This window comes from Brachypodium distachyon, chromosome 1, assembly GCF_000005505.3.
Source record: "Brachypodium distachyon strain Bd21 chromosome 1, Brachypodium_distachyon_v3.0, whole genome shotgun sequence".
Taxonomy (NCBI): Eukaryota; Viridiplantae; Streptophyta; class Magnoliopsida; order Poales; family Poaceae; genus Brachypodium; species Brachypodium distachyon.
Genome location: NC_016131.3, coordinates 34,209,526 through 34,222,290, shown reverse-complemented (window position 1 = coordinate 34,222,290; position 12,765 = coordinate 34,209,526). Strand labels below are relative to the sequence as shown.

Genomic DNA, 12,765 nt, shown 5'->3' with positions numbered 1-12,765 from the left:
TGTTTTTTTGAGGAAATTGGTCATGCCACACCGTTATTTTTTGGATTTTGCCGAAAACACCGTCGGATTGCGTCTTTTTGATCAGTATCATTACAATTTCTTGACCATTTGTCACAACACACCGCATGGCTCAAAACAGAAAGTGAGACTTTCTTTTTCTTCCTTTGGATGACGTTTATTGCTTGGGGGATGACATCTTCGAACAGTTTTTTTTCTCTATGTGAAATTTCGGCCCTAGTAAGTGTCAACTTTTCGCATTATTTGATTACAAAATTGGTCAGCATTTAGCATCAAGTCAAATTACTATATCATTCCAGAGAATCATAGGCTTAAAATTCAGGCATATACTTCAAATTGAACACATGTTTAACTCATAGAAGATATAACATAACAGCTCGCTAGGTTTCGTGGCCGTTGCTACACTCTGTGGGAGGAGAAAGGACAAGAGGGGAAGAAAAAAAAGGGATTAGAGGAAATTCTGGGGTATTATGGAAAAAGTGAAATTTTCCGTCTTAGGCCAGGTCGTGTGTTATGACAAATGAGCACGGAATTGTAATGATATCGGGCAATGGCGCAATCCGGTGGTGTGTTTCGGTGCAGGTCAGAAAATAACGGTGTACTATGGCCAATTTTTCTTTTCTTGTAAGAATAAGTAATTAGTAATAGCAGTATTTTTTTTTCAAAAAGAAGTAATACTAACTCAACAAATGTCAGTAAGCCGTGGCAGCCTAGCTAGCAAGCCGGCCTTTTTCAGACCCTAGCTAGCTAGCCGGCTTATGCTTCCCCATATACCTCTTGTCTGTATGAGGGTAGAAGTACTGAAGTACCAACGATCGAGTTAAGCTGCTATCCAGAAGGGTTTGGACGATCGACGTGGGGACAAATGTTGCCTTGTTAGGCAAATGAGTTTTGTGGGGTTCTGATGCTTTATAACTGTATCAGGAGAGGAGCACACAGGCACAAGTTTTGGGTGAAAAGACCAGGACAAGGAAGAAGAAACAAGGGAGAGGATCAGGCATGACCTCCCTTGAGCTGGGAGTAATCAAATCAATGACCCCACGCATGGACCTCGACGATTATAAATATAATAAACTCAATTGCAGTTCGTAGTTCCACAAAGCTATAGATCACAGTACATTTTAAAAAAAAGCTATAGATCACAGTAAGCTGATGGCCCTGCATAAGCACTGAACTTCAGACACCATGCATTTCTCTCACCTAAGAGACTAATGAGATAGTAATGCAGAACAATGCCCATATTTAAATTGTATCTTACGTACACATAACTACAAGAACAACAACAAAAAGTACTTGTGTAATACTCCTTCTCTTGCAACATTTTCAGCACATGATACAGGCAAGAGGCACTTCTGCTCATGCCTCTGCTACAAAAAGTAGCCAATAACCCACGTATTATTAGTGCAGTAGATGAACAAAGTAAAACGTCTATAATACATGTACATTCTTTTTTTTCAGCCATATAAACAGTGTACTCAATGTGTGGTTAAATGCGAAGTGATCAAGAAACAATGGTTCAAGGTTTAGTTTGATCTATGTGTCCAAAAATGTAAAAACAAACAACTGGAAGTAGAGACTTCACTGAGCGTCACAGAGCATCAGCTGATATTAAAGCACAAGTATTTATAAGAGAGTAAAATACACAACTAGTCCATAAACTCGGCAGAAATGAACACTTTAGTTCACGAACTCGAAAAACGCACACATAAATCACTAAACTGGAATTACTGTAACACTTTAGTGCAAAAACGGAGATTTTGCCGCCGGCCAGGTCAACAGAGAGCTGCGGCGACAACTATAGTGCGCAAGGGCACAGCAGCTGCGAGCGAGGGAGAGAGAGGGCATGGGTGCCGCAGGAGAGAAAACTAACTATGGTTAGGATTGCTCCGATTTGTGGATTTTGTCGCCAATTTGGGGACCTTGGGATGGATTTTAACCAACCCTGTCATTTTGCAAGAATCGAGTAGTTATCCGCGTAACTGGTTGAAACAGACGTGGCGTGTTTAGGCCCGTCAAACCGTTTTTGAACTAAAGTGTTATAGTAATCCCAGTTTAGACGTGTATGTGTGCGTTTTTCAGTTTGTGAATTAAAATGTTCATTTCTACCGAGTTTATGGACTAATGGTGTATTTTACTCTTCCTACGTCAGCGGCAACTCGAGACAGTACAGAAGCTTCCTGACGTCCACTGTGCTTGCCCGAGATACTTGAGATGTGACGAAAGATAGCCTGCTCCATCCCGCAGCTTATCTCGATCACCCTCCTTTTATAACCAGCCCAGAAGTTGATCCAGTAAAAGACAGAGAACAGAATATTAGTAGGTTGCTTAAAGAACAGCTCCAAACGTTTATAATCAATCAATCCTGCATGCAAGCCATAACTGCCGCTCGGTTTGCTAGGCTCTCTTTCCTCGCGCACTCCAATTAACTCTGCGCTAATTAATTCTGTGGCCGCAAACAAGTCCAATCAGCTCCCCGCTCTGTGCATGCCGAGACAATTAAAAGCAGGCAAATCATCTCATGGAACCTAATGCGACAGTTAATTTGGGAAAAAAATTAAAAATCCAATATGATATTTTTCCAGGAAGGAGGGAGCAGACCAGAAAAACAGGATGCATTTCGACTTTTCCAAAACAAGTCAGTTAAGTTTATGGGTGCCCGCGCTAACTTTATTAACCGAATAATCAATGGCAGGTGTGCTGCAGTTTGCACGTGTTTTTATCAGAGCTTGTAACCTTTTCTTATAGAAAGACAGGGCATGCGCGTCTTGATGCGTATACATGCTTGGTGTATGAACTCGGCAAGAAGAACGTGGTCTCCGCTAGCTGCGACTGGGAGCACTTTTAACTCATAAGTAAAGGTTTATGCTGACCGTGAGCATCGGTCGATACAAAAGTTGGGAGGTTACCATATCTTTGGAAGAAAAAAGCAAAGATTTATTCAAATTGAAGTCTATTTTAAACCTTCAGATCACAGAGTCGATCGAAATCAAATCTCCATTTCCATAACTCCTAAAATCACCTCTCTGAGCTTGTTATTCCTGATCATTCGTGATTTTAAGGAAAAATACAATTCCGGATTGTTGATGTGGCCCTGGTCAGACATAGGATTGTTGGTTGATGCTAACTCATATTGCCACACTTCCAAGGAAGGCCACATTGCTTAAAAAAAATGTGGTAGTCCGAATGGAGAGAGTTGGAAAATATATCTCACATTCAACAATTTGGTTGGATAAATGATTAATTGAAGCGATCTAAACAACAAATGGATAAGTCATTCAAGCACAATTAAATTAATCAGAAATCTAAACCATCAAAATAAAGCGATAATCTTGTAATTTATCCATCACACAAAACCCTAATTTACCAGTAAAACCATACACGAATTAGTCAAACAGAGGAGAGCCGACCAAATAGAGGAGCAGTACAGGGGAGCCTTTGACTTCTTTATTTTCCATCATGATTGTAATATTTGAAAAAATGAATAGATAAATGGTATAGACCTAGAAAGAAGTGGAACCTTATGAGCCGCGGGACAAATGAGAGAGGAGGGGGACAGGGTGAACTGGGCTGGGTGACTGAACCCAGCATTTCAGTTTGCCGGAGCGGGAACAATAAAATCATGGCACCGGCAGTACAAATTTAAGGTTTAGAGCAAATTTTACTTTTCAAGGAAAGCCAACACGTATTACTGAAATCCAAAGAATCATGCCACATACAAAACATTACCGACGGCTCATGCCCATGTGTGCCAGGGGTCCTAAACAGTGGATGAACCTGCTAAGCCTCTCTCGGTGCTACGATGTTAAGCCTCTCTAGGTCCTACAAAATACTCTTCTTTTTTACAAAGTTGACGTATTTGGTTTCGTTAAGACAAGTCTTTAACCAAGAATGACACTATTAATATCTAGTCCCTCCTTTTCACCAAGGTTGGATTGGATCATCTCTTAGCCTTGTCGTGTAGTCAAAAATCCAATGTGGCATAGTAAATGTATGTTTATTATGTTCTCACACACATGCCAATAACTTAAAACTATATATAGGCATCTTGCACTGAAGTTATAATGCTGAATGACTTAAGCAATATATAGGCTGCTTTTGAACCTAGCTAACTGAATCTTACCGTGTTCTTGTAGCATCTCTAACGATGAAGAATAAGCCGTTAGATTATGGCCAACGTTGGTCAAAACACATAACTAAGAAGGGTATAAGTATTTGAGGACCCGGGTCTAGCCATTGCCCGTACAAGTGCTAAGAAAATATTTGAGGACCCGGCTCAAATACTTACCACGGCTCCACATGTATAAAATTATTGTTCACTTTGCTGGGGCCCAGACAAAGCTCGCCGGTTCGTAGCAGCTCAAAGCCAACAGCTTCTTTTAAACAAAATCGATGCTGCTACTAGCCGTTCTCTACTACACCATTTGTGCTATATATGCATATATACATACACATGGAGCTCACAAACAACACGCTGAAAAGTGGAGCCCAGTCGTCCATCAAATTTTACAGCCATATTCAACTCTACAATGACAACTGCAAATGCAGAAAACCAAAATAAAACAAGTAACAACACATCCAAACTGCTGGCACGAACCTACGTGCATCTTCTCCATATGACTCCAATTTGCATCCTCATCATCCAAGCATCAATCCTTTTGGTCCGCAACATCAGTTCCCCTCCATAAAACCAAGGGAACATGCAAGTTCCAGGCCACCCACACCTATCTACGGAGGTCACGCTGCACTTTCGTCGACACCGGTGATGACGTCCAGCTTCCTCTCCTTCGCCGCCTCTGCGTCCTGTCGGGACCGCTCCAGCGCAACGCAACGTTGAGGTGCACATTGTTGATGGAGGCGCGGTGGGCGGCGGTGAGAATGAACCCCCCCCCCCCCATACGCCTCCTCGCACCGCCAGAGCGCTTCCTCGAGCTAGCGCGCGATCCGCGAGCCCCGCCCACTTGGCGGTGCACGGCGCGCCTCGTTGTCCTCCTTCCCACCCGCGCTCGCCTCTCTTAGGGCTTCCCCAGCCGCGTGGGGAAGCCGTCCGGCCACCGGAGGAGGAGGAGCAGTTCATCGGCCACGTGGTGCTCGGTGGGGGCGGGAATGGCTTGCCGGAGGTGGAGGAGGAGAAGGGGGAATCACTCGTCGGGGGTTTTGGTTCACGGCGGCAGAGAGTGTTCTGGTTCACTACCGAATACCGTAGCCGGTGCGGGATATATACATGCAGATTGCGTGTTGCTGTAAACCAAACTTGATTTTTCGGGCCGACCCGTTATACGGTATCTGTTCAGTCCATTTTTTGGCTCGTAAACCGTAAATATTTTCCGAATCAGCTATTTGCGGCATCCGCTAGAGATATTGTCTAAGAGTAGCTGGCCATCTGCAGCAGATCCAGATTTTCCACCTCGCCGCTGCATTCTTGGAAGGAGACAGGGACATATAGGTGACTAATTAAGTAGTATAATGATCAGCGAGTAAAGTTCTTGGATGACCGAATCCCTTTTTTTAAATACGGTGAATTGACACAAATCTTATATCATCGGTCTCCGCGATCGAGCTATGGACAATGGATAGACCCATCGATCGAGTTGCTCGCAGCGTACCTACCCTTCTGACTTTTCTGACATTTCGTGCAGAACCAACTTACGTCGCTCTAGTGGAAAAGATTGTACTCTAGTGATGTTCTCAACTGCGGGTTCTTTCAACCTGTCCAGGGAAGAGCAAAAGAGGACATGCATACTGCCGCGCAGCTGATAGATACATACAAGGAAAGTTTCGTTTGTTTCCCTCCGGACGCCGCCGACGCCCGGATGGAAACGGACATGCGCGCCGTCAAACTGAAAACAACACGGGGGTTGGTGTATTGAACGCGAGGTGTGATCCACGGACCAAGACTCGACCTTCGCTCTTCACTAGACCTGCACTCAAAGGAACGAGTTTCTTCCCCCGGTTCCATCTAATTGGGAGTGGCAACGGACTTTCGAGAGCAAAAGGCAAACCGCACGACCTTGTCGTGGCAAGCTTAGTCGCAATAACTTTCCAGTGGGCCAAAATTAAATGGTAAACAAAGGAGGAGATATTATGAGATTAGAACCTTTGACTCCCAAGTACACTGGATAATGTGCTGCGTTTGTTTTGTCTGAAGTTGGTTTACATACTTGGGAACTACTCATACGCGGAGGCAGGATAATTGGCAGTGCAAGTTATCTCAGAGTAGACCCTCAGCAGGTGACGTTTATTTGGTGTGGAATTTGTCGTCCAAAATGCGTCCCGTGGAATTCAGCTGAAATTGCGCACGACGGCACAAGAGGCAAAAGCCACGGAATTTCAACAAATCCATCGAATGGTACTACCTCTCTTTTCTTTGGATTTGGGACGAAGTCAAGCCATATTAATTCCTGGTTTTGCATCACGATTCAAACATCGTACTATGTCCGGCCTCGTGTCTGAGGATAATCCGGGTGTACTCTTAGCATCGGATTCACAAAAAAGTTGGGGTTCAGTTGGCTGTACTGTAACTTAGAACACAAGTGAGCATCGACGGCTTCACTGCCAGAGGGGCATCAACGAGTGAGGAATCTAAACATTTTTCCTGAAATGGAGGCTTGACCCCTTCCTCTAGTCCTCTACGATTAGTACAATGGGTTTGTTTGGTTGGTGTTGCGGACAGCATGTCTGACAAAATGCAGCGTCTGGCGTGAGCGTGAGAAACTGATGATTGTTCATAGTGTTCTTTTTTACCCATTAGTCATTTCCCAACATACTAGAAATACTAGTCCATCTGTCTCAAAATAAGTGACGTGGATTTGTATATTGCATAAGAATTTATACAAATTCAAATCACTTATTTTGAGACAAAGGTAGTACATGGAAAAAGAAGGCTGAAAGACACATAAATAACCTGCCACCACCGGATGAGTATTCTTTTTCAATAATATAGTAACACCATTTTTTTTCCAGAAGTCATGAACATCTATTTAGAAACATATAATCACCTTTTTAAATACATGAAAATTTGTTCAAGTATCACAACACCCTGCTCCACCTTGAATCTTTCAAGAAGGGATAAAATCCCTTCCTTAGTTCATGAACAACACAACATCCGGCAGGCCCCAGTCATTCTCATTCCTAATCTCTTGCCAAAGCCTTGTAGCATATGGACATTTCATAAGAGTAGAGAATCTTAAATTACCAGCACGACACATAGGCCAGTTATGTGGGGTATTAATATTTCCTTTTCAAGTAGAGTGTTTTTTTCTTCAAAAAATGGTCATCACTTTATAAAAATACGTTCAAGTGTACCAATAAAAATGCTCACCGCTGTATAAAGAAAAAAAATATGGTATGAGAAATCTGAAGAGCTTCATGCGCTAGGCAACACAACTAAGAGACCGTAAGGATCGTGTGGCTCCCGCGGGCCTAAAGGTGGATCAAAAGTGTGTCGGCAACCAGGTCTACAATCGAGGCATCTTGACTCTGATACCACCGAAGAGTTTCATGCGCTAGCCAACACAACCAAGAGACCGATCTGATGAAAAGGATCAGGCAATCCACTTATACTTGCAACCCGTCAGATGTCGGAGCCCGAAATTCATACATCGGGGATGTCGAACACCCTCTTTTTTGGTTCGGTGGTGGGTTGTGGGGATTGCTCCGACGGACGCCGGCGTGGCTGGAGGCACAAAGTGTGAGACACCAACGGTTTTACCCAGGTTCGGACCACCCGGAGGTGTAATACCCTACATCCTGCTTCTAATTCGTATTTGCTGAGTTTTGAATGGATTACATGTTGCCATGAGGGTTCCCGAGGTATGCTACTTGGACTGCTAAGTGTCTAATGATTCGGAACCCCTCTACAAGTGACATTGCTTCTCCTTTTATCGCCAAGGGGATACCATAGGTGCCACGACTACAGGCAGACACGCCTGCTACTTGGGTATTGAGTAAGCAGAAAAAGTGGCTTGGACCAAGCCAAGCCACGCTGTCCTTCATGCAGACGGTAACCTAATATTTACAGAAAGTAAAACGTGGGCTAGGCTCACCGCCGTAGCCTTGCGGGGGCGGGCTAGACCCACCGCTCTAGCCTTGCCAGAGCATTTAATGTACTGCCTTCACTGTGCTTCACTTTCCTCACCTGTGCGGCCAGGTGGGAGCTTGCGAGGAAGAGCCCTGGTCGCGGGGGCTGAGTAACTCGTCTCGGCCCTACCGGGGGAACTTCCCGGGCTAATCCTGTCCGGGTAGCTCGCCTTGCGGGGCAACGGTCGTTGCGACCCACGTGTCCACAGTAGGACCCAGTGCTTTCCTTCAGATGAACTTCTATTTCAGTTTTCTTTTTTCGAAAAGCCATCATGGCTAGGTTTATCGTTTCCGTGGGGTACCGCAGTTGCTGGGCAGGCCCACGGACGAGTATCTCACGCAGTGATCCCGGGATAGCGTTTCCTGTAGGAATTACTTACCTATTTGTGCGTTCTTGTGTTTGTAGGAATTAACTGGGCCTTTATAAAAAGTCTTCCAAAACCAATCATCTACTAAAGGCCCAGCACGCACGTAAAACTAATCTGGGCTGCCAATGGTCCAACTCGGCCCACTCACGGAACGAGTGACTCGCTAGGGTTTCCCAACATATATACGTGCTCACGCACCGCTCTTCTTTCTTCTAGCCTTCGCTTCTCTTCCTCTCGCGCCGCCGCCGCCGCCACCTCCTCCGCAGGCAGCCTTCCGCGAAGCGAGGTCGCAGTCAGCCATGGCGGACTCGAAGGCCACATCGGCGGTCACCCTCCGCACCCGCAAGTTCATGACCAACCGCCTCCTCTCCCGCAAGCAGTTCGTGCTCGAGGTCATCCACCCGGGCCGTGCCAACGTCTCCAAGGTGCGAGATCTCGTCCCCTTCCTCTCTCGTTCCTTCCCGGTATTGCATTTCATGGCGGATCCTAAAGGTTGTATCTGTTGGTGCGCAGGCCGAGCTGAAGGACAGACTGTCCAAGGTATACGAGGTGAAGGACCCCAACTGCATCTTCGTGTTCAAGTTCCGCACCCACTTCGGAGGCGGCAAGTCCTCCGGGTTCGGCCTCATCTACGACAACCTCGAAGCCGCCAAGAAGTTCGAGCCCAAGTACCGTCTCGTTAGGGTATGTTTCGTTTCGCACCCGTTGAGTCTTCATATTGAGCTGTTGTGCTGCGTTGTCTTATGCATGCGCGCTCGAATTGTTTCCTCTGTGATCACTCAGGGATCTTCATGGAGTAACGCGTAATTGATCTAGTGTAGCATCTTAGTCCTTTGGTTAGAGTTATTGTCTGGCTAGATTATGTAGGTTAGCATCCATATTCTACGTTTCTTTGATATTTAACTTTGGTTTTGCAGTGTTAAATTAATTTATCAGGTTAACCTAACACTGCAAGCCATGGATCTCAACCCACCTAATACCTTGAACCAAACCGTGCCTTATGTTTTTTGGCCTAAGGTTTTATTTTTCGCGTTGCAAAGTGCAAGTGGCCGTATCATTTTATAAGTACCAATAAATACATGTCAATAGCACATTTGCTGATGATATACATAGTACATTAGTTGCTTAACAAAAGGTTTGACATGGTACATGCCTTTTTCTTGTCACCACCATGCTGCTGCTGAGCTAGTTGGATGGTTGTCGTTGCTCTAAGTAACATGAACTGTAATTGTGTTTATCCCAAAGTGTCCTGTGGATAACATTTCGTATGCTAGTATGGTTCAGATGATGCACATCTGTTATCGTGTTGCGTGCCCACTGTTTGAAAATCTTGTAACTCGTATTGATATCTGATCCCACTAATTCCTGTATTGTTTTGGAGTTTGTATGACCTCAATTCTATTTTTTATATAAGCTGGACTGTGCATATGAGAAGTTGCTAAATAAATATCAATATCAACTTTTGATATTGTTACGTAAGCTGGATTATGCATTTGAGAGTTCTATGCAAATATGTTCTCAAAATTTTGAGTAAGTGTGTGTCTTTCATTTAAGATATGTAATATATATTTTTGGAGATTTAGATTACGGTCGCTGGCATTATTGCCATGGCATCATGATAGTGAAGTACAACAATTGCAATTTTGGTGCACCTTGTAATTAGCCATATTTCTTATTCTTGAATGTTGTGCTTGTTGTCTGTGGAGATTGCTAAAATCGCTACGCTATAGGTTCTGAGAAAAGCACCCATCCCAAAGATGCAATGGTTATTTACTAAATAATTTGCCCACTCGTTTATAGATGAAAAATTTACTGGTTTGTTTTAATTGATGAAAAATTTATTCTTCCTTCAGACTGAAGTGTAGTGCCAAATTCCCTCTTTTTACTCTTTCATGATACATGCAACATGCATCTTTCCATATAAGGGGCAACATGACATTGTATGTTATTATAGGCTGGCTGCTCGTGCTTTCAAATGTTTGGAGTTACTAATATATTGTATTCTTTTCAGAATGGTCTTGCAACTAAGGTAGAAAAGTCACGCAAGCAGATCAAGGAAAGGAAGAACAGGACAAAGAAGATCCGTGGTGTCAAGAAGGTCAGTTTTGACACAGCATTTCTCAAATTTATGTTACCCATTGCACTGCGAAATGCTTTCTTAGTCCCGCATGTTGACTGAATCTGTTTTCTGTCCTGTGTTTTCCAGACCAAGGCTGGAGATGCCAAGAAGAAATAAGAACATCTTCATCTGCTCTCTATCAACCTTTCGTTTGTTTAGGACCGTATCTTTGGTGCAATGCTGCTGAATGCTTATTAATTATAACTAGAAAAGACTGAATTCATGTCATCATCTGTTATGTCGAGGCATTTGTAGTACCGTGTGCTCAGTTTTTGGAACTTTGTCAGACGATGAGATATACTTGCTGTACTGCTCTTTTCTTGTCTTCTCCGTTTTGTGATTTGTGATTCGGTTCTGCCATTGAGTACTCCAAAGTGGAAGGTTCCTGCTTGAGGATACATAGTCATTGACATCTGAACTTGTCAAGGTCTATGAATGTTTACTTGCCCTATGTGGGTTCCCCGGTGATGTCAGTTATGCTTGTGTACTCGATTTACCAAATGACCGTGGCAGATTAAAATGTGGCCCCTCGTATAACCCTGGTGCGTGATGGGATTAGGATTTTTTAACCGAGCAAAAGCAAGTTAGCTCAGAGCAAATCGCCAAGTTCGTATATTTAAGAGTGTAGGTATATTGGTGCTTTTACGTCTGATGAAGTTTGTACACCGTTTCTCCTTATCGCCTTTGTCTAAATGTACTGTTACGTATCGATGGAAGGACAGATTGTGACTCGATTGATAGAATACTCTTTAACAAAATCTAAGTCCTAGTCAACGCATGACTGGGCTGTACCAATTTCATGTGTAAGCCGTGCATATGGTAAACCTTCTTGTACCTTTGGCGTGGTCCACCTACCATGCTAACAATTTCACGACTGGGTTGATCCAAGCTTTGAGTTCTGTATTTGATTGATCTATTCTCGCCTGTCTTCATTATCTTTCTCCCCCACTTCTCATCACCACATCGCTTCTCTCTTTGCCTCCCTCATCACAGCCAATGAGCTCACAGGAAACCAAAAAGATGAATCGTGTCCGAGGACAAGCAGACGATGGCATGAGGCTGCCATCGTGGTTTTTTCTTGGTATTACGATGTGAAAATCATTGGCAAGATGCAAGAGCAGGATTTTGTGATTCCTTATCTTAAATCTGGTGCTTTTCTATTTTGAACAAGACACACAATGTGGAAGTGAGGGGGATTTTGTGATTCCTTTCTTATCTTAAATCTGGTGGTTTTCTATTTTGATTAAGACACACAATGTGGAAGTGAGGGGGAGGCCGGCCATGCAACGTTGGATTAAGGAGGCCGGCCATGCCTCACTAGTTGCAATAGAAGAGCTTGAGGGCACGAGGTAAACAGGTAATAGAAGAGGATGCGTTTACTGTCAGTGTACCAGATGATTCGAGTTATTCATAATAGATCTTGGGTTCCTAAAGCTACCGGACGCGGAATGCTTAGGGTCTATTTTTCTTGTTTTACAAGGTACGTGAGCAATTTAGTGTAAGAGTTTGTTTTTGATTCAGCATAGTGTACCATGGCAATATGGCATGGAAACCTTTTATGTTCCGTGAAACATTGTGTGTGCATGATTCCACCCACAAATGTGGGTTTTCCCTACAGTTTTTTCCTAAAAAAAAAAAACCTTCATGTTCTTTGTTAACTTTCCGTATTCCTATAAATCTTCATTGATCAAATCATGACTATCATGTATTTTGATATATTGTATCGTATCCTAAAATCCTCCTATTATTTTAGGAAGGAAGATTTTTATAAGCCGTTGATTCCCATGTTACATGAGAACATGTTTTAGCCGTCCCATAAAAAAAATTAATCATCTACAACAATGTATTCATGACTTTAGTTTTTTTTACCGAAGATAATGTATCACAGATTACTCATGTTGGTAACGGTGAGTATTACTCCCTCCGATCCATAAAATGTGTGTCGCTCACTTAGTACAAAATTAGTACAAAATGGACGACACTTTTTATGGATCGGAGGGAGTACAATGTACTACACTACTACTCCTTCAAACTGTGCCAAATTCAACCTAAAAAAACATTTCCAAACAATAAGTGCCCTTCTGGGCCTTCGTTTATTAACCTAAAAGGTTTCCTTCCATACAAGCAATTTGTACGAGGGTTAAAAAAACAATTTATATGATTAAAAAAACAATTTATACGATT

At 43.3% G+C, this 12,765-nt stretch overlaps 1 protein-coding gene across 1 annotated transcript; it reads left to right on the top strand.

The window, feature by feature from the left end:
• Window positions 1-8,659: 8,659 nt before the first annotated feature.
• On the top strand, window positions 8,660-10,945 carry LOC100846487 (40S ribosomal protein S24-1). The gene is made up of 4 exons (XM_003563715.3): window positions 8,660-8,887; window positions 8,976-9,146; window positions 10,474-10,560; window positions 10,669-10,945. Exons 1-4 carry the CDS (start codon window positions 8,762-8,764, stop codon window positions 10,696-10,698), a joined length of 414 nt encoding a protein of 137 aa, XP_003563763.1. The 5' UTR covers window positions 8,660-8,761; the 3' UTR covers window positions 10,699-10,945.
• Window positions 10,946-12,765: the final 1,820 nt, after the last annotated feature.

Coding starts and splice junctions, on each gene's coding strand:
- LOC100846487 (XM_003563715.3), top strand. CDS start 8,762: ATGGCGGACTCGAAGGCCACATCGGCGGTCACCCTCCGCACCCGCAAG. Junction 8,888..8,975: donor GCCGTGCCAACGTCTCCAAG/GTGCGAGATCTC, acceptor GTTGGTGCGCAG/GCCGAGCTGAAGGACAGACT. Junction 10,561..10,668: donor AGATCCGTGGTGTCAAGAAG/GTCAGTTTTGAC, acceptor TGTGTTTTCCAG/ACCAAGGCTGGAGATGCCAA.